The sequence below is a fragment of the Eucyclogobius newberryi genome, unplaced genomic scaffold, assembly GCF_026437365.1.
Source record: "Eucyclogobius newberryi isolate DKJ021-1_F unplaced genomic scaffold, fEucNew1.0.hap1 SCAF_5, whole genome shotgun sequence".
In the NCBI taxonomy this organism is placed as follows: domain Eukaryota; kingdom Metazoa; phylum Chordata; class Actinopteri; order Gobiiformes; family Gobiidae; genus Eucyclogobius; species Eucyclogobius newberryi.
Genome location: NW_027316167.1, coordinates 26,891,949 through 26,918,518, shown reverse-complemented (window position 1 = coordinate 26,918,518; position 26,570 = coordinate 26,891,949). Strand labels below are relative to the sequence as shown.

The 26,570-nt window shown below is 39.3% G+C and overlaps 4 protein-coding genes and 1 pseudogene across 4 annotated transcripts in view; 4 read left to right on the top strand and 1 right to left on the bottom strand.

Moving 5' to 3' along the window:
- Nucleotides 1-255: 255 nt before the first annotated feature.
- Nucleotides 256-1,090, bottom strand: LOC140380721 (short-chain dehydrogenase/reductase family 42E member 1-like; annotated as a pseudogene).
- Nucleotides 1,091-1,358: 268 nt separating this feature from the next.
- On the top strand, nt 1,359-2,884 carry LOC140380958 (arylamine N-acetyltransferase, pineal gland isozyme NAT-10-like). Its single transcript, XM_072464941.1, has 2 exons — nt 1,359-1,442; nt 1,992-2,884. Exon 2 carries the CDS (start codon nt 1,994-1,996, stop codon nt 2,867-2,869), a length of 876 nt encoding a protein of 291 aa, XP_072321042.1. The 5' UTR covers nt 1,359-1,442; nt 1,992-1,993; the 3' UTR covers nt 2,870-2,884.
- Nucleotides 2,885-3,931: 1,047 nt separating this feature from the next.
- cnep1r1 (CTD nuclear envelope phosphatase 1 regulatory subunit 1) lies at nt 3,932-7,133 on the top strand. Its single transcript, XM_072465086.1, has 6 exons — nt 3,932-3,959; nt 4,249-4,320; nt 5,518-5,591; nt 6,539-6,648; nt 6,795-6,849; nt 6,929-7,133. The coding sequence occupies exons 1-6, from the start codon at nt 3,935-3,937 to the stop codon at nt 6,968-6,970; spliced, it is 378 nt and encodes a 125-aa protein (XP_072321187.1). The 5' UTR covers nt 3,932-3,934; the 3' UTR covers nt 6,971-7,133.
- Nucleotides 7,134-7,418: 285 nt separating this feature from the next.
- On the top strand, nt 7,419-19,105 carry heatr3 (HEAT repeat containing 3). Its single transcript, XM_072465339.1, has 15 exons — nt 7,419-7,638; nt 7,895-8,067; nt 8,681-8,768; nt 9,359-9,450; nt 12,875-12,984; nt 13,061-13,201; nt 13,276-13,568; nt 13,978-14,068; nt 14,240-14,394; nt 14,562-14,644; nt 14,710-14,846; nt 14,923-15,011; nt 16,585-16,728; nt 16,790-16,966; nt 17,150-19,105. The coding sequence occupies exons 1-15, from the start codon at nt 7,504-7,506 to the stop codon at nt 17,261-17,263; spliced, it is 2,022 nt and encodes a 673-aa protein (XP_072321440.1). The 5' UTR covers nt 7,419-7,503; the 3' UTR covers nt 17,264-19,105.
- Nucleotides 19,106-19,313: 208 nt separating this feature from the next.
- The window catches only part of tent4b (terminal nucleotidyltransferase 4B), a 16,420-nt gene continuing 9,163 nt past the window's right edge, over nt 19,314-26,570 (top strand). Inside the window, exons 1-3 of the mRNA XM_072464632.1 lie at nt 19,314-20,106; nt 23,867-23,990; nt 25,219-25,265. Coding sequence (XP_072320733.1) covers nt 19,619-20,106; nt 23,867-23,990; nt 25,219-25,265 — 659 coding nt within the window. The 5' untranslated portion in view covers nt 19,314-19,618. The remainder of the gene's footprint in view (nt 20,107-23,866; nt 23,991-25,218; nt 25,266-26,570) is intronic.

Genomic DNA, 26,570 nt, shown 5'->3' with positions numbered 1-26,570 from the left:
TTTCGGGGGTTGGATTTCTGGAATAGTCTGCTTACCTCCTGCTCCTGAACTGTGAGAGTTGTGGGGAAGGTGGGGGGACCGGGGTTGGGTTGGCAGAGGTGGCCACAGTGGGGGAGGGGTGTCAAATCTATAATTAAAGGTGCTGCTGGGCTATTTTTCAGTTGTCTGCGAAAGGGGGGTGGGGGCTCTGGGCTTGTAATTGGTGAGAAGTCGGAGCCCACACCACACAGAGGTTGTTGTTTGAGAACTGCTGCTTCAGACGCCCATTGTACTGAGATCTAGCGCTCGACACCTCCTTGCTAAATGTAGTAAAACTGGCAGACGCACTTTTGGAAATGAGTATCCTAATCCTTCAAAAGCGGTCTAAAAAATTGTCGACGGGTTGGCCATCAGAAATAAAGTAGCCTTCACTAGCAGAGAGATGGTGTTTTTCTGCAGTTAGAGCCTCTGCGGCCAATATATGTGCTGACACCAAGTTATCCACATGAACAAACTCCACGAGGCTGGTAGGTTTCCCATAAACAAACCTGAAAATCCCCTTCTCAATGTAACTCACAATCCTAGGTAAGTGCCTCTGCTCACCTGGCCCGTAAATGCCAGCGGGTCTTAATGCACAGGTTCTTAGCACCCCAGAATCATCTGGCAACACTGTTCCATTGGCTTTTAACACAGCCATTTCAGCCAGGGACTTGGTTCGGGAGTAGTGGTCTGGATGAAGATGGAGAGGAAGATAAGGAAGACTTTCATCTCCATTTACTATTTCTTGGCCGCCAAACACCACGTTGAATGTACTTGTGTACACCAGTCTTGAGACCCCATGCTCTGAGCAAGCCTTTAGGATATTTTCTGTGCCTTGAATATTCACCGCTTCAATTAATTGCCAATTAAGTTGTTCCCTGCCTGACATGCCATAGGAAGCAATGTGAAACACACAATCCACATTTATGACAGCTTTCTCAACGTGTGCATAGTTTCTCACATCACCTTGCACAAATGTAACATTTTTTGGCAGTTCTTGGCGGGGTGGGGTTGTGTCAAGCAGAGTAACCCTGGCCCCCTTTTCCTGGAGGGTGGATGCTAATCTGCAGGGTTAAACACAATTTACATCAACAAACAATTCGTTAAAGCCAACAAAAACATAACATTTTAAGTAAAAGCTGCAAGATTTTATTGATAATACAAGCAAACTCAGACAGCTCAGTTTCAATTAAAAAAAAAATAGTATTAACCTTGACAGTGTGCAACAGCGTCACCTTGTGGATGAATTTTGAAACTGATGTTGATTGTGCAAGCGTCAAAAAAAAAAAAAAAAAAATTCCAGGAAACCGACGTATCCACGTATTAACAGAAGTTAAATAGTGGTGAAGAACAACTTTGTAACGGAGACTTTTCCTGCCATTTTCACAGGGAAAAGATCATCGAGGACGTTGCATCAAATCTAGGTGCGAACACATTTTCTACTACAATACTAACACTTTATAGCCTCTTAACATTAATTCTTTGCAAATAACGTGCTAACTTTATTTGCAAAGTTAATAACGTTAAGTTATTTGATTGTGTTATGTTTGTTTAAATATTACAAGGGCATAAATGTAAGAATATAAGAATTTAGTGATCCTGTCCCGCTCTCAAAATGTGTATTTTCTCGCCACCAGTTTCTGTTAGACCATTCTGCGCTTACAAAATGTATTGTTTGAATACAAAAAAGTGGAATATTATAGTAAAGAAAAGTTGAGAGAGTAAAGCATTCTTTTGTAATCACAGGATGGGCTGTTAAGAGAGCACAACAGAGAAATTAAAATTAAAATAGTGCCATAGACCTTACTTTTTTCTTTCTATGAAGAATACAAACTTAGTTTCATATGAAATAAAAGCATTGGGTAAACTTAGCTTTCGTCTTTGATTTAAAGTTTTAAAGTTTTGTATAGTGTGTTGAAGATTGCAGCAGGATGTAATGATCAAAAATAAAGTTAATTATTCATTTGTTACAGGTATGATGGACCTTAAACAGTATTTCAAAAGAATTGGATTTTCTGGATCTGCTGAGAAACCAGACCTTGCCACTTTGAAGTTAATCCATAAACTGCATGTTATGTCCATTCCTTTTGAAAACCTCAGCATTCACTGTGGAGAGAAAATAATCATGGACCTTGACGTAATCTATGACAAGATAATAAATCGCAGTCGAGGGGGTTGGTGCCTTGAAAACAACTACCTTTTTGGTTGGGTGCTGCAAACAATGGGCTATGACATCACAATCCTGGGCTCCAGAGTTTTTAATAATAGTCTAAATGACTTTGGTCCTCTTGACAATCATCTCATAAACAAGGTTGTGATAGACGGGGAAGCTTACATTGCAGACGTAAGCTTTGGGGTCTCAAGGCAAATTAGGGAGCCCTTGGAACTCGTCTCAGGGAAGGATCAAAGTCAGGCAGCAGGTGTTTTCCGTCTTCTTGACAAAGGGGACATGTGGGTGTTGGAAAAGACTGGCAGAAAACCTGAAGTCCTCGATCCAGCATTTGCTAAATCAAATCTGATCTACACAAAGCTGTCAAAAACAATCTACTGCTTCACCATGGAACCACGAGGCCGGGATCATTTTATCGAGACGGGCCACAAACTTCAGACAGATCCTACAGGGCTGTTTACCAACAAATCCATCTGTTCGTTGCAAACACCAACTGGATTTAAAGCTCTCATTGGCTGGACATACAGCCAAATCACATTTAGCCCTGATGAAGGTGTTGATTTTTATGACATCAAGAATATCAATGATGAGGAGTTGGAGAAAATTCTGTGTGGAGAATTCAATATAAGACTGGTCAATAAATTACAGCCAGTTGACAGGACATTAATGTACACACTCTGAAAAAGTGTGTCCTGAATTGTCAATGATCCAATGGCTATAATAACAAATCTGAACAATGAACAGAATAACAAACATAGGAACTTGCTTTGGTGATACGGTGCAAAAAAACAATGAACAATGATAAAACAAGCTATATAAAAATAAAGAATAGGCTTACTATGTACACAAGATTTACAGTTGAATTTACATGTAGTGCAGAAAATGAACAATGCAGTGAGAGATTAAATGATGGTTGTTATTATTGCCTATATACTTTATTTACTGTATGCAATCAAGCTTAGAAATAAAGTAATCTTGAGTCTCAATGAAAAAGATAGGCCTAATGATGACCTTCTTCATTGGATTGTCTTGGTCTACATTCATACAATGTCAAAAATGTATTTTGTGAGTGGTCGGTGGGGCTTCTGTGAGTCTACTCAGGGCAGCTGTGGCTTGCCTTGTTCAATAGTAGCTTACAACTGGCATGAGTATAGATTATGGACTGAAGTCATTATTTGTAGGAACATGTTCGATGTGTTCCTCTTTATAACATTTGTCAAATCCAATGTTTGTGTTATGTCAGATGCATAGTTGTAACCAAATTCAAAAGAGAAATAATAAATATATAATCTCATTCAGACAAATTTCTGTTCTTGGAAAGGTCAAGGTCTAGATATAAGATAAGATAAGATAAGATAATCCTTTATTGTCCCACAGCGGGAAATTTCATTGATGCAACGCAGGTAGATACAGAGGTAGATACAGAAGAAAAGATCACTTATAGGAAGTCTGAAAAACACTTTCAGTAGAAGATCTCCTATAAATAAAGTTATTAATTCACCAAAGTAATAAATAGTAAAAGAGATAATGGAAAATCTTTATGAAATGTGATACAGTGTAGAAATACAATGCTGTACTGAATAAATTGATAGGATAATGTTAAACATGTTAAACATTACAACAAATGGCATATAGAAAGCCAGAAGGTGCTACGTCAGCAAAACCCGTGACGCGGATTGGTCAGGAGGCGTGTCCATCAGCGAGCGCACCGGAAGTAGAGTTTGACTGCAGCCAGCAGCAACAAGCATGAATTCCTTGGAGCAAGCCGAAGGTACAAAATCAAACATTTAACGTGCATTTTACTTGTCAGTTGTATAGTCTTTTGAGAAACAAACACAAAACCATTAACTATACAAAACAATAATGTAAAAAGCACCACACGACACCCCTTTGTGTGAAACAACACTTAACAGCTAGCGTTAGCATTTTTGCTAACATGCACAGGACTGCATGCCTGTATTTTCTGTTTTTCTCGTTTTTAACGTTAACATAGGCTTACAACTGTCAGTTAACACCAATCATGCAGCACTGACATGACAGTGTTTGTAACCTCTTTACAGATCTAAAGGCTTTTGAAAGAAGACTTACAGAATATGTCTCTTGTTTGCAACCTGCAACAGGGAGGTGGAGAAGTAAGTCATTAAACGTTTTTTTATGTTAATTTTGTTAATTTGCTATTCATATACAGTGACCTTACAATTACACAATGTTATGCATTCTTTGATATAGTTTGACGAAGGTATTTGAACCTTTCCTTATTTCTCTCATATGCATAACTCTTAAATGTTTCAGATAATCAAACATATCTCACAAAGACAACATAAGAATACATAAAATGCATTTATTAAAATATATATTATTTGATTTATTATGGGAAAGATTAATCAAAATCTATCTGACCTTGTATGAAAAAGTAACGGCATCCTGCACCTAATAACTGGTTTGACCACACTGGCAGCAATAACTAGCACCAAATGCTTGTGATAACTGTGCCATGTCTTTGGCGTCATTTTGGCCCACTCTTTAAAAAAAGATAAAAATGCTTTAACTCCATATTGAACTCGAGAGCATTTTAGCGTCACATGACTATGATTCTCCTGTTTTACTAATTATGACAAGATGGCACCTGTGGTAAATTTTAATCATAGTTTTCCTTCTGTTATCTTGCAGTCTGTGCATTTTTGAAGATTTTTTTTTTTTAAATGACAGGAAGTAGTCGAGATGTCCTCAAAAGGCATTGATCGTGACATTGAAAATACAGAGACAATTATGGTTGATGGGTAACAGTTTGCTAGAATTAGTTCAACCTATGTCACATCTGCCGCTCATGTCCAACAAGGAAGTACATTTATAAACATCACCAAAATGGTCAAACTGGGTAAATTTAGGCACTATTTATGATTCAATTGAGATCTCTAGACACGTGTAAGTTTTTTATGTATTTGTTAATTTTATTGATTGTTTTACTGAATGTTTTATTTGCATTTTATCTGCATATCCTGTTTGTTTATTATTTAAATTGTAATTGTGTGGATATTTTATGGGGTGCTCTTGTAAATGTGAGCTTGCTCTCAAGACTGTATAAATAAAGATTATAATATAATCGTAATAATAATAATCCTGTGGCCTACTTGACTCTACCTCCTGGTGATTATTAGGGCTGTGTTTGGCCTGTGAAACTGAACTCTGCTTTCCAAAAACAGCTATATCACACAGTACTTTTTGATGATTTGAAACATTTAGGTGTTCAACAATTCAGAAATCAGGAAGGGTTCAAATACTTTTACTCGTATATTTGCTGTAATTTGTTGAATGCTATTTCGTTACAGTGATTTTGATAGTGGTGTCTGTTTGCACGGCAACTGGGGCATGGAACTGGTTGATAGATCCTGATACACAAAAGGTTTGGTCATTATTTTGATATAATACAGATGCACGGTTTAGATGATCACAACTGAATACTGTTACCCAAGTTTGTATTTATAACAGAGATGCAATTAGAAAAGGAAATGTGAATGTATAGATGATAATTGTTTTTTGTTGTTGTGATGAAAATGCTTGTAACATTACATTGATGTAAATAAATAAATCACACAATGCTCCCTTAGACCACATCAAAATGGTAAGTAAATTGAAATAAACTAAATTCTGAACTAAGCCTGGACTAGAACAAGACCGAACCAAATCTATGTCAAGATAATTAGGTTAATCAATAACTGGGATTATTCAAGTACTAACAAAACAATAAAAAATATATAATTGTAACTATTTTAGAAGCATAATTGCGTCTTCAATCTACAATTAGAAAATACATCTACATATAAAGTACTTTTTATCGTACTGTTGTTACATTTACTTTATTTTATCATTCAGAATGTTTGATTCCGTAACGTTAACTTGAGGAATATTTAGATGACGTGAATGCAAGAAAATCTAATATTTCACTGCTGTTTGGTCATGTTCTCAGTTCTCACTTGTGAATAATTGATACATTGAGATGTATTTTTCTCACAATAATCATAACACTAAAATTGACTATTGTGACAGTTCTAATGTGAACAAAACTGCTCAAACCAGGACCCAACAAGGACGAGTGTGAACGCACCATTAAAGATTATTTACATTTGCATATCTTGTAATGACTCAATCAGTCTTGTAACTCTTTTCTTATTCACTTCTGGCACTTTTTACCTGACTCTAACTAAAGGACTGAGGACGTGGCTTTATGTTAATGAGGACTTGGATTTGGACTTTCGATAGGAGACGCCGCCTGACTGAGCTGACCTCGGACTGGATTTAACGTTGTAGTTATGTTTACCTCATTGTAATGCCTGTGTTGTTACATTCCAGGTGTCATTTTTTTCATCACTGTGGAATCACCCCTTTTTTACCCTCAGCTGCATCACTCTTATAGCATTATTCTTTGCTGGCATACACAAGCGGGTTGTGGCACCATCGATGTATCCTTTCTCTTACTGCTTGTATTAATTATTGTTAATATTTTAAACCGTGTGAATCTTGCAAATGCATCTGTTTAATTGTGATATATAACACTGCTGATGCAGAACACAAATGTATCTTTTTTCTTTGACTCTTGACACTCCAGTATTGCTGCCCGTTGTCGAACAGTTTTAGCTGAATATAACATGTCTTGTGATGATGTAAGTTAAAAAAAATTCTAAAAGTTGCTGGTCTATTATATACCCAAATCTAATGCCATGTTTTATGTTTCTATTATAGACTGGAAAGCTCATTCTAAAGCCACGGCCCAACATCCAGTGACTATCAACAAATGACATGGTTATCAAATAACCATTGGTTTCTGTTTTGATTACATCTCTGAAGTGATTTTAAGTAAACTTCCACCCCTGCTCTCCGGATCGATAACTTTTATTACAGTCACTGTACCATTTATGCCATTTCATGCTTTGTTTTTATGCTGAGTTCTGGTATTTTATCAGATGTTTTAAAGTAAATAAACTGATACATGGGTTAGCTTTATTATTTATATAAATGTATTGATTTCCCCCACATAACATGTTACTTAATCTGACAAAGAGGTTAATGTGGCTGGAAAATAAACGTATGAATTAAACGGTCATATATGCGTGCCATATTTTTTACATTAAATTGTTTTATATTTCCAACCATGGTTACTCCGTTACTCTTACTTACTATACGACACTTTACGACACAACACCAGTCGTTTATCTGCCATCGGTTTACGGCACCACCAAGCGGGGAACTTCCACATGGCTTCCGACCATACTGGTTTGATGAATTGACAGAATATTCTGCTTATAATTATCTTTGAAATGGGAAAAAGTAAAACCACCAAATTCAAGCGGCCGCAGTTCAATACAGCAGGATTACCGGCCAACGCAGAGAAGGAAGAGGATGACCAAAACTACGACGACGAGAACTGTGCGGCCGATGAGTTGTTGGAGAAGGTATGAGCCAAATGCATCAAAAACTAACGTTACATATGTTTGTCGAGCTATAATACCATATTTTACGTCCTAATTTTGACGAGGGACTGTAGGTGATTTGACACTTTTGCTGACCATGAGGGTCTGATCTGGACAAGTCTCGATGCAACGTTCTTGGTGCAATGCCATAGCACAAATATATTAAACGCATTCATATTTGTGAATTTTTAAGAAATGTATATTTGAATGTCGATATGATGTGATTGTTTCCATGTAGTTACAGAGCCCGAGCCCAGATTTACGAGAGTTTGCCTGCGCCAGCATTTCTCGCGTCGTGCAGCAGAGCCACACTATCCCGGGGTTCCTGCAGAGGGACGCGGTGAGACGCCTGGGCCCCATGCTGCTGGACAGTAGTGTGGCTGTCAGGGAAACCGCAACAGGAGCCCTGAGGTGGGAATGACGATCATTACAACCTACGGTAGTCAAAGGGAACTCTATTGAATAGGGCACAACATCACACAGGTCATGGATATGTATGCCTACTTGTAACCCAACTCTCTTACCAATATTAATAATAGTTAAATTTAGCTTCATTTGACAGTGATTTTGTGACAGAAACGGTGAATGCATTTATGTACACACACATCATAGTGATCACTTGGCAACACTAGTTATACAGGGGCAAACAAAACATTTTGAGATTTTGAATACCTTGGTAAATGTAAAATGCTTACTCTACTACAAAGTAATTGAACTGGCTTTAGACCAAAATGTTGCATATTGTTAAGTTTTGTAATATAGCAGTAGGCAAAGTGTAAATTCCCCAAAATGAATTTGTTAGTTGCCCTTCAAGTGCAAGGGACATAAATTCCCATATGGTCGACCATGAAAATTTCACTGCTCAGATAAATCCATTATTTCAGTTTGTTAACTCAATATAGCCAAAGAACATAATTAGTTGTCTAATTCTGCACTTAATGTGCAGGAATAATTCATATAGTTTGTATAATATGGATAATGAAAAACTAGTCACAGTATGTTTGGGTCTGTTTCACCTGGACAGGAATCTGAGTGCCTGCGGTGGTCATGAAGTGTGTGAAGATATGGTGAAACATGACATCATGACTCCACTCAAAGCTCTGCTTACAGAGGTCAGACATTGCATTTTGTGTACGCAATCTGATTACACATAATTTGCTTATGAAAAGCTATTTTCACTTTTCAATTTCTTAATTGTTTTGTAACGGTTGCGTTAAAGGTGGTATGGACGTTTTTTTTTAGCAAATTTTTTATCATATTGCCTCGTGGCGTGGATAAATCATTTGTCCTGCCACGTATCAATCATAAAACGCACCTATCGCTCACCTGCAGCCGCGTCAGGCTCGTCCCCACGTTTCCGCGTGCCTAAGCGCATGGATCTATCATAATATAGTTCCCTCAGTGTACGGGGCAAAATGAAGACGGAGAAAGACAGTTCGAGCTGACGCAGAAGTGGACAGAAATCTACGGGAGACGAGCGATGCGATGCGCTCCGTTGCACTAATAAACAAACGCACGTGTGTGTTGTATCAGTCCGCACGGGGGAGTGCGCATGCGCACTTCCGCCTGCGTTCTCAAATCGCTGAAAAATCGTCCATACCGCCTTTTAAGAAATGTAAAAACATATATAATTTGATTGGATATGGTTTTAATATTTTCTTATTTTCATAACTTTAAAAAACAATATTTTTTTGTTTCCTAGTGCTCGTCTGGATTTGAGATTTCAATAGAAGATGAGAGGAGTCCAGTGGAGCGTGTTGCTAATGAGGCTGTGAACCTGCTGTGGAATCTATGGTAACCCTTGAGTTTAATATGTTCCATATGATTGGATCATTAACATCAAATTCACATTTTACCACAAACATAATGTAAGGGTGTGAACAATGCTCCAGTAGTCTGTACTGCAGTAAATGAGTGGCTGAGAGTGGTGTGAATCAAATCAAATCAAATCAAATCAAATCAATTTATTTTTGTAAGGCCCAAAATCACAACAACAGTTGCCTCTGAGGGCCACAGGGAGAAATGAATCAACAATGTCTGTGGTGGCGATGGAGTCAGACAATGTCTGTGGTGGCGATGAAGTCAGACAATGTCTGTGGTGGCGATGAAGTCAGACAATGTCTGTGGTGGCGAGGGACGATGTCCCAGGGTCCTCTGTCCTTAGACTCTCCTTCTCGGCCAGGAAAAACTACAAAAAAAAACCTCTTTGGGAAAAAAGCGTAGAAACCTGGAGGAGTTCCAGTGAAGGAGAGATCCGACTCTCACAGACGGACAGACGGACACGAGGAGACTGGAGCTGGACCCACTCTTCAGGCAGATGAGGGACCGACTGAGGCGAACTGGACCCACTCTTCAGGCAGATGAGGGACCGTCGGAGTCGAGCAGGACCCACTCTTCAGGCAGATGAGGGACCGTCTGAGTCGAGCTGGACCCACTCTTCAGGCAGATGAGGGACCGTCTGAGTCGAGCTGGACCCACTCTTCAGGCAGATGAGGGACCGTGGGAGGCGAGCTGGACCCACTCTTCAGGTAGATGAGGCACCGTCTGAGTCGAGCTGGACCCACTCCTCAGGCAGATGAGGCACCGTCGGAGGCGAGCTGGACCCACTCTTCAGGCAGATGAGGGACCGACTGAGGCGAACTGGACCCACTCTTCAGGCAGAAGAGGGACCGTCCACACAGGGCAGGGACCACTTCACCAGGGGAGGGGCATCTGGGTCCACAGGTCCTCAGGAGTGAGAGAAAGAAAAGAAGGCGGTGAACAGTTTGCAAGTGGAATTAAAAAATAAATATTGTTTGATAGCATAAGTAGTCAGAAGAAGAGGATAGTGCTCAAGCTGTCATACTTCCCCCAGCACAGTTACTCCTAGGGCAGCGTAGCTGAAGCTGTGGGTTTATCTTTCTGTTCCTAACTACTCTGACCATAAGCGATTTCGAAGAGGAACGTTTTAAGCCTGGACTTAAATGAAGAGACTGTGTCAGCATATTTAACATGGGCCGGGAGCTGATTCCATAACACAGGAGCTTGGTAGCTAAACGCTCTACCTCCTACAGTACTTTTAGAGACTCTTGGCACCACCAGAAGGCCGGCATTCTGAGAGCGAAGAGCTCTGTTTGGATGATATGGTTCTATAGCATCTTTGAGGTAGGATGGGGCCATGTCATTTATGGCTTTGTAGGTCAAGAGTAGAATTTTGAATTTGATTCTGGACTCGACGGGGAGCCAGTGAAGAGACTTCAGCACTGGCGTAATGTGCTCTCTTCTTTTTGTTCCTGTTAGTAATCTTGCTGCTGCATTTTGAACCAGTTGAAAGCTTTTTATGGAGCTTTTAGGACACGCTGCAAGCAGGGAGTTACAGTAGTCTAATCTAGTCGTTACAAATGCATGGATAAGTTTTTCGGCATCACTTTTAGGCAGGATTCTTCTGATTTTGGCGATGTTGCGCAAATGGAAATAGGCTGTTTTACAAGCTTGATTTATATGAGCTTTAAATGAGAGCTCCTGGTCAAATAAGACTCCAAGGTTTCTTACAGTAGAACTGGAGGCTACACTGACATTGTCCAGTGTGACTATCTGCTCAGATAGAGCGTCTCGTAGATGCTTAGGGCCAAGCACAATGACCTCGGTTTTTTCAGGGTTAAGAAGCAGGTAGTTTAGTGTCATCCAGGTTTTTATCTCCTTCACACAAGTACTAAGTCTGTCTACTTGATCGCTCTGATCAGGTTTCATTGATAAATACAGCTGAGTGTCGTCTGCATAGCAGTGGAAGTTAATGTCATGCTTTCTGATAATGTTGCCTAATGGTAGCATATAAAGAGTAAACAGAATTGGACCGAGTACCGAACCCTGTGGCACACCGTAAATTACTTTAGAGCTTGGTGAGGAGCTCTGGTTTACATTAACAAATTGGAACCTATCAGATAGATAGGATTTAAACCAGCTGAGGGCTGTTCCTCCAACACCTACATCACATTCTAACCTCTGCAGTAGAATGTTGTGGTCGATGGTGTCAAACGCTGCGCTGAGGTCCAACAGAACCAGGATTGAGACCAGTCCATCGTCAGCGGCTAATAACAAATCATTTGTGACTTTAACTAGTGCAGTTTCAGTGCTGTGGTGGGCTCTGAACCCTGACTGGAAAACTTCAAATAAGTTATTGTCCTGCAGGTGGCGACAAAGCTGTTTTACTACAACTTTTTCAAGGATTTTAGAGACGAAGGGAAGATTTGAAATAGGTCTGTAGTTTACCAATAGGTCGGGATCTAGATTAGGCTTTTTCAGAAGAGGTTTAATGACTGCATGTTTGAAGGACTGTGGAACATAGCCACTTTCGAGTGAAGTATTTATTATATTAAGAATAGGGTCTATAATTAGGGGAAGAATGTCTTTGAGGAGTCTGCTTGGAATGGGGTCTAGGACACAAGTTGAGCTTTTAGAGGACATAATGGCTGAAGTTATCTCTGCTTGATCAACAGCTGTGAACCTTTCTAGGTTTACAGGTGGATTTATATGGGACGTTAGATTTACAGCTTGGGCTAGTTCAGGGCTAATAGCGGGGGTAATTTCATCTAATTTATCTCTGATTGTTTTTATTTTATTATTAAAAAATAGTAGGAAATCATCAGAGCTAAGTGTAGCTGGGATTGAGGGCTCTACTGCACTGTGACAGTTTGTTACAGTGAAAGCAGCTGAGCTATCTTAACTGTGCTGTCCACGGTGAGGGCAAAACCGCTTGTAATTTGATTAAAAAAAATAACCTAGATTGCATATATTTGTATGAATGAGCTCTTTATTTATTTATCCAGGTAAAGCCTCTGTGTACTACTCATACAGCTGTTTTCTGCTGCCACCGTCGTACACCGCGTTCATGGTACATTTACCAAAAGATCACTGCGTACAACGCCGGGGGAAATGTGTGTGCGTATCCACGCAGTTCTTTCAATTTGAAGCCTGTTGTCATGGAAATAAGTTCTTAGTTTCAACTGTTGCCTCTCATGTGGCTCATGGTGCGGCGTTAGGTGTGAAGGAGGAGCAGGGCATGTGAACAGGACTGACCGAAAAGTAGAGTAAACAACCAAATCTAGTGGTGCCCTGGGGCAGCACTGGAAAACACCCTAAAATATAAACCGCATTCGATTTTTGTAAACTACTTTTCTACACCATAAGCCATTATAATATGTTTAGAAAATGTTAATCATGTAATTTGCTTTGTCATCAGTGAGAGCAATACTCAGGCTCTTTCCATTTTCAACAAAGCTGGTCTCCTGAATGTGGTTGTCCAATGTTTGGAGAAATTCCCACACAATGTAGAACTGGCCTTATCTGCTGGTAAGTATTGGAACAAAAACCTACACATATTGATATATCAGTATTTATCCATATCCTAAAACTTGTTTTTGGTCAGCCCACTGTTTACACACTGTGACTGAGGATAACCCAGAGCTGCTGTGTAGCATCAACACTACTGTACTTGGAGCTCTGGAAAATGTTCTGCTGTCTTCTCAGGATGGCATGGCTCACACTCTCCTCAGAGCCCTGGCAGCTGGTAGCTGTTATATATTTTTACTTTACATAATAGAGTTACTGTACAATGTCTGAAAAATTGTTTTTGTATGTTAGGTACCTTATGGAACATAAAAGTTAATCTTCCTGCCGCTCACCAGGCCCGAATCCTCAACACCGTTGTAGCAATTTTGTCGCAATGTTTGGATATGGATGCTGGAGACTTGATCCCTAAACTCATACAGGCAGAGGAGGACCGCCGTCTGAATGCATCATCTGTTTCTGGTGTGAAAAATGAAACTTCTAGAGACCTTCCTGTGGATGAGATGGTTGAAGAGGATGAAGTGCCAAATCCAAAAATAAATGGCAAAGCTTCCAATATCGATTACGATCTCTCAGACTTGTTGCCTGTAAGTGCCGGTTTATTATATTAGGGTTTTCTTAATACTTCTACTATTGTTTAACAGATATGCACTATGTTTGGACTACTTTATGACAACTGGCTTGGGTGGTGATCTATAACCTTAAGGATACCAGTTCCAGTCTATTTCTAGTCAGTCAAACGTTTGACACTTCATAACTACCCCTGAAGAATTAAATCACTCGGAAGCGCTTTGTGGACCATTGCTGCTGCAGTAAAAAGCAAAATCACATCCTCTTTGAACAGCTCAAGCTTTATTGGAGATCACTTAGTGGTGGAATTGGTGTCATACAGTTATTATTTAACATGGATTTTGGTAGGATGTCCCACTGTTGTATCCTCTTCTGAGTGTAGATTGCAATTTTACTAAAAATTACTTGAATTTTATTTTTGTCCAGACTGTTCGAGAGGAGCTGAGTGAGGCAAAGGCCTTGCTCACAGCCCAGCAGACATCCTTGGAGATCATTGTCAACATGTGCTGTTCTGATGGTAAGTGTTGCAGGCACCAGTCTGAACTCTGGACTATGTAAAATAATTATTTGTGACATGGCATTCTCAAATGCCTATGGCCATGCACTTAAAGATTAAGACATTTTGTTGGTAAATGTTTTTTCATTAATAATGTCAGTCATATTTAAACCAGTAATCTCTTTTGTTCAGATCCTTCAGATGATGAATGGGAGGAGTCATCAAGCAGTGATGAAAGTGAATTGGGGCCAGACAGCCTTTGTGATGGAGTGTCCAGCCTCATGTCTCCTTTGTGTTTATCAGCTGAAGTTCATGGAGCTTTGATTGATCATCATATTCCCAAAAAGGCAAATATATTTTCACTACCACATTTTGTGGTAATGCTTTGTCATTTTTTCTGCATTTGTAATATTTTAATGCTTATGTATTATTATTATGTATATAAATGTATTGAAATTGTCTATATGTGTAGAATTTATTAAATAATATGTTTTTTTATTATTATTCTTCCTAGGTGCTCAAAAAGACAGAGTTTCCTAGACGTGAAGCTATTGATATGTGTCACCAGAATCCTGCATGGAAATGCCTAATTAAAAGGTAAAAACCTCAAATAAACATGTATTAATGCTCTAATATCCAGCGCTTCATGTTTTGTTTTTTAGATTGGAGAGAGTACAGACACGGGCCCTAACGTGTCTCCATAGTATCCTTTCTACAATGGATGTGGAGTCTCTGGGAGGTGTAGCAGCTCTTCAAGAGGCAGCCCTGCATCTCTCGTCACTAGTTTTTGGAGGATCAGGTGTCCAATAATGAGGCAGTAAATATTTTACAGGCCTTACATGTAAACAGAACTTACACATGTTAACTTTTTTCAGAAATGCCTACTGATGCAGAGTTTCTAGAGGCTGTAACTAGTGCACTGCGATCTCTGTTGCAAACTATTGCTTCTAAAAATATTCCCCAGGTAAACTATACATTTGTTATTTTTATCTTGGTACCACACTGCATGTTGTTTATTATGGTTCTTTAATATCACCTACAAGAAAGTGTATATGATGTTTGTTGTAGAAAAAGCTTCCGTTGTAGTTATCTGGATGTTTCTACTCTCATCCAGGAGTCACTCAATCTGAGGATCTAATCTGAGAACTCGGATATCTTCTCCGAGTAGGCCCTGCCCACTAGGCAGAACCTCACGATCTGTTTACAGTTTTGCTTGAAACAGCCCTGTAATGGATTATCAAAATCTTAGTTCACGCTGAATGTAGCTCCCTCAGTTAGCATCTGAATGACCAGGGCTTCTCCCACTCCATGGCTTCAAAACACTATTGTATACGACTGGTAAAACGAACCTTAAACCTTCATTCTTTTTGAAAGAGGGATTTGTTTTTTGTTTTTACCCAAATTGCCCCCAACTCTTTCAAACCATCTCTTCTCCCTGCTTAGAATCTTCACCTCACTGTCTTCAAAAGACTGGTTTGTGGCTTTGAAATTAAGATGTACGACGCTCTGTAATCAATGCGGTGGACCTGAATATCAGGTTCACAAGGGAAGATGCTAAGGAGAACTGCTTGACCTTTCTTAATTGTTCCACCATCAGTGAAGAGGATGGGAAACTCTAGATTGAAGTGTATATAGGAAACCTACACACACAGATCTGTACCTGCTCTTTGACTCTTAACATCCACTACAGCACAAGAAGTGCCCACCAACTCAAGAGGGCAAGAGGAAGGAGGAAAAACATGTCCGGAATGCTCTTTCAGCCTGTGGTTACCCAACTTTGGTTCTTAACAAAGTTAAGAGAGCCAAAAAGCAAGACACTAAAGGGAAACGGAACCAAGAAGAAATGTTTTCGCTATCCCTTAGGTGTCTGGACTGTCTAAAAAACTACCAAGGATTTTTGTATACACCTTGAAATTCCTGTTTAATTTAAACTGGGCACCACTTGGACAAAAACTGGTTCACCCTAAGGACAAGATGCCAACTCAAAAACAGCAATGTAGTTTATTCAATCCAATGCGGTGAAGAAGGTTATAACGAGCGGCACAAAGGAGAGACTAAACAGCCAATGCACAAGAGCCTTTATAAACACAGAAGACACACAAATTCAGGATCACAGAGCACCGTGCAGCTTCATCTTAAAGCCACAAACCACTCTTTTTAAGACAGTGAGGTGAATATTCTACCCAGAAGAGATGGTTTGAAAGGGAAGTTAACAAGGCCATTTTTGTTAATAAAATTTGATTTTGAAGCCATGGGGTGAGATCGGTCTTGGTCATTTAGATGCGAATCAGGTACACATCAGTGCTGAAGGAGCTGCAGTCGGTTTACAATAGGATTTTGATTATCCATTACGGGGCAGTTGGATACAAAGATTAGTTTCAAGTGAAACTAAACAGACCATCATGAGGTTCTTACTCAGAGTCTGATAAATAACAGACTAGGTCCTCAGATAAGTGACTCTAGGATGAGAGTTGAAACTATTTTGGGGGAAGAAAAAAAATCTGACTGCTTTATTCATTTGCACATTGTGTTTTTAGTGTATGACACACCAGCAGCTCATGAGTCTGAGTGAGGCAGCCAGCCGCTGTGATGTTGTCAGTGTGAGGGTCAATGCTGTTGCTATTCTGGGTATAACTGGCAGTCTTTTGGCAAGGGAAAAGGGCACAGCAGAAACAATCCAGGTACAAGCGTTATTAATGTTTACTGTCAAGAATTTGTGCTAACAAATTACCCCTCTTACAGATTATTGGAAATGCCTTACTACAAATTTCCTCCAAAGATGCTGACCTAGCTGTGAATGGAGAGGCTCTTGACGCTTTGTTTGATGTTTTTGGGGATGGAGATGAGGCAGAGGTGGCTGCCAAACACATCAAGTTACTACCTGCACTCAAAGCACTTCAACCGGTCTTTAAGGCCAAGGTAATTAAGCAAGTTAATTATGTTCATTTTACATAATCAGTGGTGGATTGTGTAGTAGTGGAGTTCTGTTACATGTTATGTGATACAAGTATGGCTATTGTAGATTGTATTATTATAGTAAATGTAATCCATTACTTGCCACCATTTTATAGTTAAAACAAATATTTCATTTATTTTCCTTAGATTCGAAAAGAAGGAAGAAGCAAGTATACGCCGCAGCAGCTTTGTGTGCTAGACAATGTCAAAACCAACTTGAGAAGATTCATCAGTTATTTAGAAAAGGTGGTTAAAAAATGAGAACCTTTCAGTAAGCTCTATTTGCTGATTTCTGTTAAATCTGTACAAATTGGTCAGATATGCTATTGGGTATCAAAGGTGATAAAACAATGTTTTGGTTACCCTCCAGAATTGTTATTTCTCAAAGTACTGGTATGAAGTATACTTGATCCTTAAGGGGAGGAGAGATCTTCAGACCAGTAGTTTCAGAACACAGAACTGGACGGTTGCTAAAACATCTAGATTTTTAAAAACCTTCTTTGAAACCTTTGATACCATGGACCACTCCTGGACAGATGAGTGTTCTTCAGCAGATAAGTTATCATGTTAACACAACATGGATTGTGTTATGGTTGTGAAATCATCTTATTTATTACCACGGCAATTACTGCCTTTTTGCTTTGTATTACTTTACAAAGTATTTTATTTTCTATCTTGCTGATGTACTGCACATTTTGCAGTATGTTTGTTTTTTAGATATATAATTTTTTCAGATGTCTACTGATGGTCACAACTTTCTTTGTGACCAGTAATTTTCAAACAAACTTAAAGTGCATGTGACAGGTTTGGAGTGGGACTAAATACCTCCAACCACAGTCCAACCAAGCTGTAAAACTGCAGGTGTGTCTCTCATGACTTCAAATGTGTATAATATATCAGGCCCTTAAAATGCAGTGAGAGAACGGAATTATAGTTGTCATCAAACAAAACAACAGTTTTGACTGTTTAAAAACACAACGCTGAAAATTACCCTAGTTTGCACTAAAATGGTGCACACCAAAAATGGACTAGGATTGGTAGAGAACGCTACTAAAATGCCATGTAGATATTGTTTTTATTTCCACTTTCAATATTTGTTTGGTGTGATAATACCTCTGGTTGATTTAGTTAACATAAATTATGCCTAGCATACATGAAGTGATGCTATGTTTTAAAACATTGTTTCCTAAACTTAAGTACTGGTAAAATGTACCTTTTGAGTTAATAATTTTCCAACTGCATTGCCACAGTCAAAGAGCATATAGAGCTTGAAAACAAAACTGTACACATGGACTAAAGCTTGACTAAATTACACTAGTTATAATTTCACAAATAATTGAATAAACATCTTTATTTTGTTTTTGATTAATGAAATGAAATGTGTTCCTTGCTAAATAAATCTCACCTGACATGCATGGATGGAATTGTGTTCCGTTTGGATGTAATCCCTCTATTTATGTCTGTCTTATTACTTTGCTCTTTCTTGTATTTTCAACCTTTCTACAAATTGCCGTGTGAGCAATGGAAAACTATGATTTGTATTAACCACATGTATTATCCACCAAACTAAAACATGAAAATCTGTCTCATGCATTTAAGGTGTGGAAGAAGTAATTTATTTTGTTTTGTAAAAGTACAGATACAGGAGAAGGAAAAAAACTATAACTATTAAAGCATCAAATTTGGATTTTTGGTCAACAGTAGCAATTCAAATAAAGTTTATTTTCTTGTGAAGTTTATGTATACATTTTAGTTTGCTTAAAGCTGGGGCTTGAACTCAAATCTTGGACGCAGAATGTCACCTTGAATGTGCTACAAATATCCCCCTTTCTTATGAAAGTACGTTCTACTTTTCAGTCCTGTACAAAACAAAATTGAGTAAAAGTATAAAGTATAACTACTAAGTATGGATGAGAATTGTACTTAAGTACAGTTGTGCTTTACTTGTGTTACTTTCCACCACAGAACTGGGACGGTTGCCATCGCGTTTTGCATTTCAAAACCAAATTATGTGACTGATAGCCATAATGAATATACATTTGTTTATGTATGTATTATGAAGTTTGGAAATTGTATAAACATAATTCTGCATTTTTTTTTTATATTGTAAAAAAAAACAAATCATGTTTTAGACTGTTTGGCCAAGCTATTAATAAACGTTTTATTGAGCAGAATAAAAATGCATTGTTTTATTTACCTCTGGTATTATATATGTTCTTATGTAACCAAAGCAGTTGTGAGTTGTTGCGTAAGAACTGCCCCGCCCCTTTCGCACATGTCCGCGCATGCGCTCTCCACATGCCTCACGCACTGGACCGCCATTGACAGGAAAGGGCAGAGATTCCGCATTCGCACGTTACTCCTCTCAACTCAGTACTTTGACTTGCTGCTTTTTACGAAGAGTTCAACTTGTTATTTGTCATTGTGGATAATCATTGTTGACATCGGGTGTCTTGTTTCTGGCAGGGACGTGGTTGAGCGGATTGTAGTAGCGGGCAGCCTGCTAACATCGCTGTTGCAAGGCTTCTGCTAACGTTCGCTAACCTGGCTAGCGACGCGGAGCACACGGGCTGCTCGGCGCTGGGCAGCGGGGCACTGTGCCTTTAGTACCGTTTGATGGATCCGAGAATCGCCTGGTTTCAACCAGAACAGCGTGGACCAGCTAACAACCTGTGGATGCAAATTTGGGAGACGACACAAGGGCTTGGGTACTTGCATGTAAATAACAGCTACACATCTGGGTCTCAGAGCGGGGCGTCCGGAAGCAGTTGCAGAAACGGGGCTCTTAATTCCAACAACGGTATTCCAATGGAGGACGCCGACATAACGGGGCAGCAAGATTTTATACCACTGGAAAGCAACTCCAACCACCGAGCCGCGGGCAGGGGCTGTGCCGGAGGAGTTGGACAGCAGCAGGGGAGCGGGGTGCTGTGGAGAGGGCTCACAGACGGACTCTCCAACAAAAGGAAAAGGGACAACAAAGCTAGCACTTTTGGATACAACTCCAGCCTCTTGCACACCGGCAATGACTGTAACACGGGGAGAGTCGAAGAGTACAAGGGCACGCCATGGAAAGCCCGAAACTACTCTGAAGGAATTGTAGGGTAAGTTCAATGTCGAGATTTGATGAAAACATGGCTTAATCATTATAAACCCTGAAAGGCATGCAGTGAGGTTAGGTAAGACCCACGAGTGTCGGTTTGTTCACGTTGTGTTGAGAGCATAACGTCCACCTACTGTGTCAAGTGTGTGAAAAAATGTCTAAAAGCCGTAGATTAAGACAACAACGCAGTGACTGTATGTATAACTGTGTTGTAACAGAATGATTTCAGTGTTTTACTTTGACAGTAGTTTTCTGTCAGATCTGACACTCCCATGAGTCATGTGCAAACAAGCCAAAGCGTGAAGCTCACTTTTGGGTTCTCTAACTACATTTATGCTAATATGTAAGCTTTCTATTTGTTTAAAGTTATTCATATGATTCCTCTATGACAAGCTCTGCAGATATCAAATGTTTACTACTAGCCTATTTGATCAATACTGCCTATTTTCTGAACTAAAATTTGAATAAAATGATGCGGCCACCAAATGTCAAGTCTCACTTTTAAGATAAAATATCTAATCTTAGATTTTTTCTTTTTAAGGTTTTTCTTGAGCTACAGTTTGATCTGAACAGTGAAAAACTCCTCAAAAGTGCCACATCTGTTCAATGTTTCTGAGTAACTACGGTATATTGGCAACATGTGTAAGTCACTGTGAAGGAGAATAATCCAGTCAATCGGTTTTATAATATCAGGAGCAGCAGCAAATAGATGGTCCACAGAACCTTAGTTTGCATAGGAAACCAACATACTTGAGTTGATACTCCTTTGTCCAAGGTCCATCCATATTCAGTGAGCTGTTGCTAATATGGTTAGCATTATTTAGATTCTATGCATAGGCAGGGGCAATGGGCATGTGTGCGATCCATTCAGTTCTAAACTCCCCGGAGTGCACTGCATATCGTTTTGTCCTGGAGTAAGACACGTCACCCATATTGTTCTCTTCTGTCACAGTATTCGGCTTGTGAATGCAGAACGGCTTTCAGATTCTACATCATGAGGATGTCAGACCCTCAGATTGGGGGCAACAGCCATTTTGGTTTGGCATGGACCTTGAACTCGCTATAATACCGAGATTTGCATGGTAACAATAGTCATTTTACATGCCACACCTCCAGTAAAGCTCAGGATCGACCATTCCACAAAACAAGCATTATTGGCTAAATCCACCATGTTTGAGATGCTAGCATGCAAATCGCCCACGAGTTCTAGCCATAACTATATTAAAGTAAATCCAAAAGCCATGGGAGAACCTGACAAGCTGCTGGATCACTACTAGTGCTGTCAAATTACTTGCATGTAAAACATGATATTTCTGAAAACTATGGCTTGTTATTCAACACCAATTTTGATACCCCAATGATAATACAAATGTTCAAATGAGTATCTTGTTTAAATTCTCCTAGTGTGTATTCTGACACTTGTGTGAAACATGTATTGACGAGGTTTGTTACCTAAACCACTAACCCCAGCAGTTGGCATCTTAAACTGTCCATAGGTGTATTATTAGGCTGGCCTGCCGGAGGTGGTCCCAGTTTCTATGTGATGTCACCTGAGACTCTTCAATTCTATTCTCTTGCTGACTAGTTCTCAGTCAAATCGTGGAGATGCCTGTGCAGAGCCTGCAATCTCGTTCTTTGGACTGTAGGTGCCCCCCTGTCCCCCTGAACGACACGTGTGTGTCACTCTCCAGAACTCCTGCCATGTGCTGGGTAATGTTACGTTTAAAGCAGCAACGGTTATTAGATAAATTTGTGACAAAGACGGCGACATTATTTAACTAAATGTGGAAGAATAATACATTTTAAATTCAAATTGTATCTGTACCTATTCTCTTTCTTGAAGCTTGCAATATTGTTCAACTTTTAGTTGGTTGACAAAATTTGAGTTCATTGAGAGTGGGGCAGAGTTCAGCAACTGGTGAAATATAACCCGTCTTAACCCATAAGAAGTTTGTTCTTGTAATTCTAACAAGAACTTCTTGCGTCTTATGAAATATGAATTGGCCTTTTAAAAAAAATAGTTTTCATCCGATGCATCATTACACCCCTGATTATGTTCAATGTCTATTTGTATTTTCAAGTTATGGACATACATCTGTATTCAAGCAGAAATACAGACTAGTGTTTTTGAAAGGAGCAGGTTTCCTGTGCGTCAGCGCTGTCGATCCTGGTTGTGTGGCATAGTGAGTTGATGTCTCGCTCTTAGCATATAGCCTGATGTCATCCATGTAGAGCAGGTGACTGATGGTGGCCACATTCCTGAGTTGGTATCCATGGCTAGTCTTGTTGATTATTTGTCGGGTTCAGATCTATGCCGAACAGCAGTGGGAACGTCTCCTCGAGTTTGCTATGAAGGCTCTCATAGTCCTGGTGATGTTGTACTAATCCAAACATTCAGTGATCCATGTGTGTGGCATTGAGTCATAGGCTTTCTTGTAATCAATCCAGGCCGAGCATAGTTTGGTGTGTCCAGTTCTGCAGGTCTTGGGTGACTGTTTTGTCCACCAGGAGCTGGTGTTTGGCTCATCTGGTGTTTTTACCAATGCTCTTTTGTATTTATGCATGTGCCCACTTATCTTAGCAATATACTATAATTTAAGGACATTTATTGTAATGTGGATAATAAAGTGAATGTTGTTTTGAAGATATAATACATTTGAGTATCGCGTATATCATTTCAAGTAAAGGGTTTGACATAATATTCTCTATTCTCTATACTAAAAAAAAATGATCGAGATATTCATTTTTGTCCATATCGCCCATCCTTATTCTATGTTGTGGAGAGGCAGGTTATTATATGAAACTGTGACCTACTGCTCTTTAAGAACCAGTTTCTCAAGATTATATAACATTACTCAGATAGAGGTAAAGGGATTATTCTTGGAGCCAATGTGCTATTTAATTTTTGGCATTAGTGTGCGAGTTGTAATTTGATCTGGAGAGGTGGAGTAGAACGGGTGATTTTCTTTGCTTCTCCCATTTGACGAGACGAGAAGCATACATGGCCCATTTACTGAGAAACGAAACCCATAGCAACATGACAGCAGGTTCTAACTAGTCGAGCAGTTTTTAGTACATGTATTATTTGCACAAAATTACTCTTTTGCCTTATTGCTATTATCTTTTGTTTTTATTAGATTTTGTAGAAACACACCAGTGTTTCTCAAACTGTGGTATGTGCACCACTGGTGGTGCGCGGGGTCCGCAGTAGTTTCTCTGTTTTTAGAGACATTCAGAGTTTTTGTTCTGTTTGGGGTTGATCATTATTTATCACCATCTTATCTGTACTTAAGTCTAATGTTAGACCCGGTTTAGCTTTATTTTAGTCCTGATATAGTCCGGGTTTAGATCTTGTGGTACTCTGAATGCCAAAAGTTACTTACTTACCGAGAACTAATGAGAACTATAGATCAAACAGTGGACTCGGTGCCCGTGTTTGTCTTGAAGTACTAATTAATTGTACTACTAGACCTTAAATGCTGCAAAGAGAGGTGATAGACACTGCTTCGGTAGATTAGAAATAGATTTACATGTGAAATGATTACAAGATTACATGTGAAATGATGACAGAATATGCAATTAATTGTTTTTGCTATTGTAAGCGTTATCATTTTTCAAATTTAGCTTTGGTTTCACATATTGACGGTCTGGAGAGAGATTGTGTCAGCCAATCAATTCTTGTTGATGATGCTGTTGTATAATCAATGTTTGCTCTTTTCGTCCCTTACTTGGTTTTAAAATAACTGTTGTGTTTTGTGCAGGCTACATGAAGAGATAACAGACTTCTACAAATACATTTCACCTCGGCCAGAAGAGGAGAAGATGAGACTGGAGGTGGTGGACAGAATCAAAGCGGTCATCCACAACCTGTGGCCTAGTGCTGAGGTACCTGATCTCAGAGTTTCCACCACACGCAACTTTACCTCTAAAGCAAAGAAATGGCAACTTCCTTTTTTATTGCTATGTTCATTTTTAATGCATTTTCTGAATTTAAAAACGGTGGACAAAAAACACAAGAAACAGAACCAGCCCAGAGAGAACACAAGAGATGAAAGTAAATAAAATAACTAAGAAAGAAGGAAACATCCCATTTAGTCCAGACTCTGTCAAATGTGTCTATTTTCAAGTCTGGCCAGTCCTTGATCATCAGTGCAGTTTTTGTTCTTCATTTCTTTGTGGTGGCCTTTTTCCCTGCTACCAGGAGTATGTTTAAATGTATCCATTTATTGTATCCATGGCATGGGATTTCAGGCCCAAAAAGATAATTCTGAAATTGAGTGGAATATGGTCTCAGAAACAGTCGCTCAACACTTCTGAGCAACAGGGCAGTCTCAAAACTTGTGATAATAGTGCATCTCCTGGCAACCACAAGTTCTCCGACATTTAGCCCCTCCCTGTGAATGATGAACTGGTAAAAAAAAGTTGCACATTCTTTCAACAGAATTCTTTCCAGACATGTGACATCCTATTTCCGTCAAAACAATAATTATTTGTCAATATCTATAAAAGTCCTTCAACATTTCAAAGCTTTTCATTTTATTTTACAATCTTTTGTTATCCAGACCTTAACCTAAACCTCGGGTTAAACTGTCGACTAAACACGGAACAACTATAGACTATGTTCTTGCCTTATTCATTTATTACAAGATATTGTATAACGATACACAGCAAAGCCAAGCTTAATGCAAGCTAAACTAAAATGACAAGCTAATGCTAACTCTTTGTGGTCAGTGGTGAAGAAAATAAAAGGTATAGACGTGCCTGCAATGTTAGAGGCTGTTTCTGCTATCAAACAGGATCAGGTGTTAACGGGTAATGGAAGGAGTCGGGTAGAAGTTTAGAAACGAGTGCCTAATAGGCTAGAGAAGGTTCTAGAGGAATGGCCACTGGTCTGTTTTTACTGTTTCTAGGGTGTGACTCAAGCGATTTTTTTTTTTTTTTGTCATGAGAAATGCCCCAATGTTCCTGCAAATAATAATCTTGAAAGTTGAGTGGCCAGGTTGTTTATTATTCATTTAAATACTGAGCTATTATTTAATTGATTCAACTGAAATAGTTTTAGCCAGTTTTCAATGTCTCCCTTTTGTTTACGTTCTGTTTCGCTCTTTGTCAGGTGCAAGTCTTCGGGAGCTTCAGCACTGGACTGTATCTGCCAACAAGGTGAGCTTCTTACTCTGTGTGAAGCGCTTTCAATCGTCTTTGTTACAGATTGTGCACTACAAATAAATTTGCCTTTGTGAAGCTCCAGTCTAAATATTTGATTAGCACAGGGACCAATGGGGAGCTAAAGACACTGTGCTGCGGTCACAATATCACATGTTTATTGTGAAGGAAAATATTGCGATTATCAGCAAAACATTTTTATTTTGTAATCGTTTGACTTGTCTATATCTACTTTTATTTGGATTTTAATTAAAGCCACTATTTATAAACTGAGAACGAATTATTTCTTATTTCTGCACTTTTTACGTCACTCAAATGATCTCTGTCATCACAACTAAAGTTCATGGCAACCAAATGAGTTACTCAATGCTCTTAAACCTAACTTCTTATTTACCTTTTTTATTTATTGGACAGCCAAGTAAATCAAAGCTGTTACCACCCACCTGTCCGCCGGCGAGCATTTTCTATATCTCAAATATTCTCTTAAATCATCACTTTTATTTCCGTGGTCAATACCAGCAAGCCATACATCATTAGGCCCGAGCGCCACAAGCTGGCGAGAGGCCTATTAATCTTGTAAGGCCGTGCGAAGCACGGCTGCGAAAGTGCGCACGTAGTGCGCACGAAATCGAGCGCGAAGCGCTCGCCCACTTCCAAACACTCACTAACGCACTCCTTCACTCATGCACGCCCCGTGCATACTAATTAGTAGTAGGAAAATGGAACATTACCGTTGTAAACGGGCGCAAAGGTGCGTGCAAAAGTGCGCACTAAACGAGCACTTTACATTGAGATGACGACCGCGAAGCGGTCGTCATCCCCATATAAAGCACTCATTTGCGCTAAGTAGCTCACGAATACGTTCCCCATCTCTTGCATGTTCTGTGCATATAAGCATGTAATGCAAAAATTGAACATTATTACTGTATAGAGGGCCAAAAACACAAAGTGTTCTTCTTCTTCTTCTTCTTCTTCTTCTTCTTCTTCTTCTTCTTCTTCTTCTTCTTCTTCTTCTTCTTCTTCTTCTTCTTCTTCTTCTTCTTCTTCTTCTTCTTCTTCTTCTTCTTCTTCTTCTTCTTCTTCTTCTTCTTCTTCTTCTTCTTCTTCTTCTTCTTCTTCTTCTTCTTCTTCTTCTTCTTCTTCTTCTTCTTCTTCTTCTTCTTCTTCTTCTTCTTCTTCTTCTTCTTCTTCTTCTTCTTCTTCTTCTTCTTCTTCTTCTTCTTCTTCTTCTTCTTCTTCTTCTTCTTCTTCTTCTTCTTCTTCTTCTTCTTCTTCTTCTTCTTCTTCTTCTTCTTCTTCTTC

What these genes read in the sequence shown, in the direction of transcription:
- LOC140380958 (XM_072464941.1), top strand. Translation starts at nt 1,994, where the DNA reads ATGATGGACCTTAAACAGTATTTCAAAAGAATTGGATTTTCTGGATCT.
- cnep1r1 (XM_072465086.1), top strand. Translation starts at nt 3,935, where the DNA reads ATGAATTCCTTGGAGCAAGCCGAAG. An exon ending in TTCCTTGGAGCAAGCCGAAG is followed by an intron (nt 3,960 to 4,248) that starts GTACAAAATCAA and finishes ACCTCTTTACAG; the next exon opens with ATCTAAAGGCTTTTGAAAGA. An exon ending in TAGATCCTGATACACAAAAG is followed by an intron (nt 5,592 to 6,538) that starts GTTTGGTCATTA and finishes GTTACATTCCAG; the next exon opens with GTGTCATTTTTTTCATCACT.
- heatr3 (XM_072465339.1), top strand. Translation starts at nt 7,504, where the DNA reads ATGGGAAAAAGTAAAACCACCAAATTCAAGCGGCCGCAGTTCAATACA. An exon ending in ATCATCATATTCCCAAAAAG is followed by an intron (nt 14,395 to 14,561) that starts GCAAATATATTT and finishes TATTCTTCCTAG; the next exon opens with GTGCTCAAAAAGACAGAGTT. An exon ending in ACTAGTTTTTGGAGGATCAG is followed by an intron (nt 14,847 to 14,922) that starts GTGTCCAATAAT and finishes AACTTTTTTCAG; the next exon opens with AAATGCCTACTGATGCAGAG.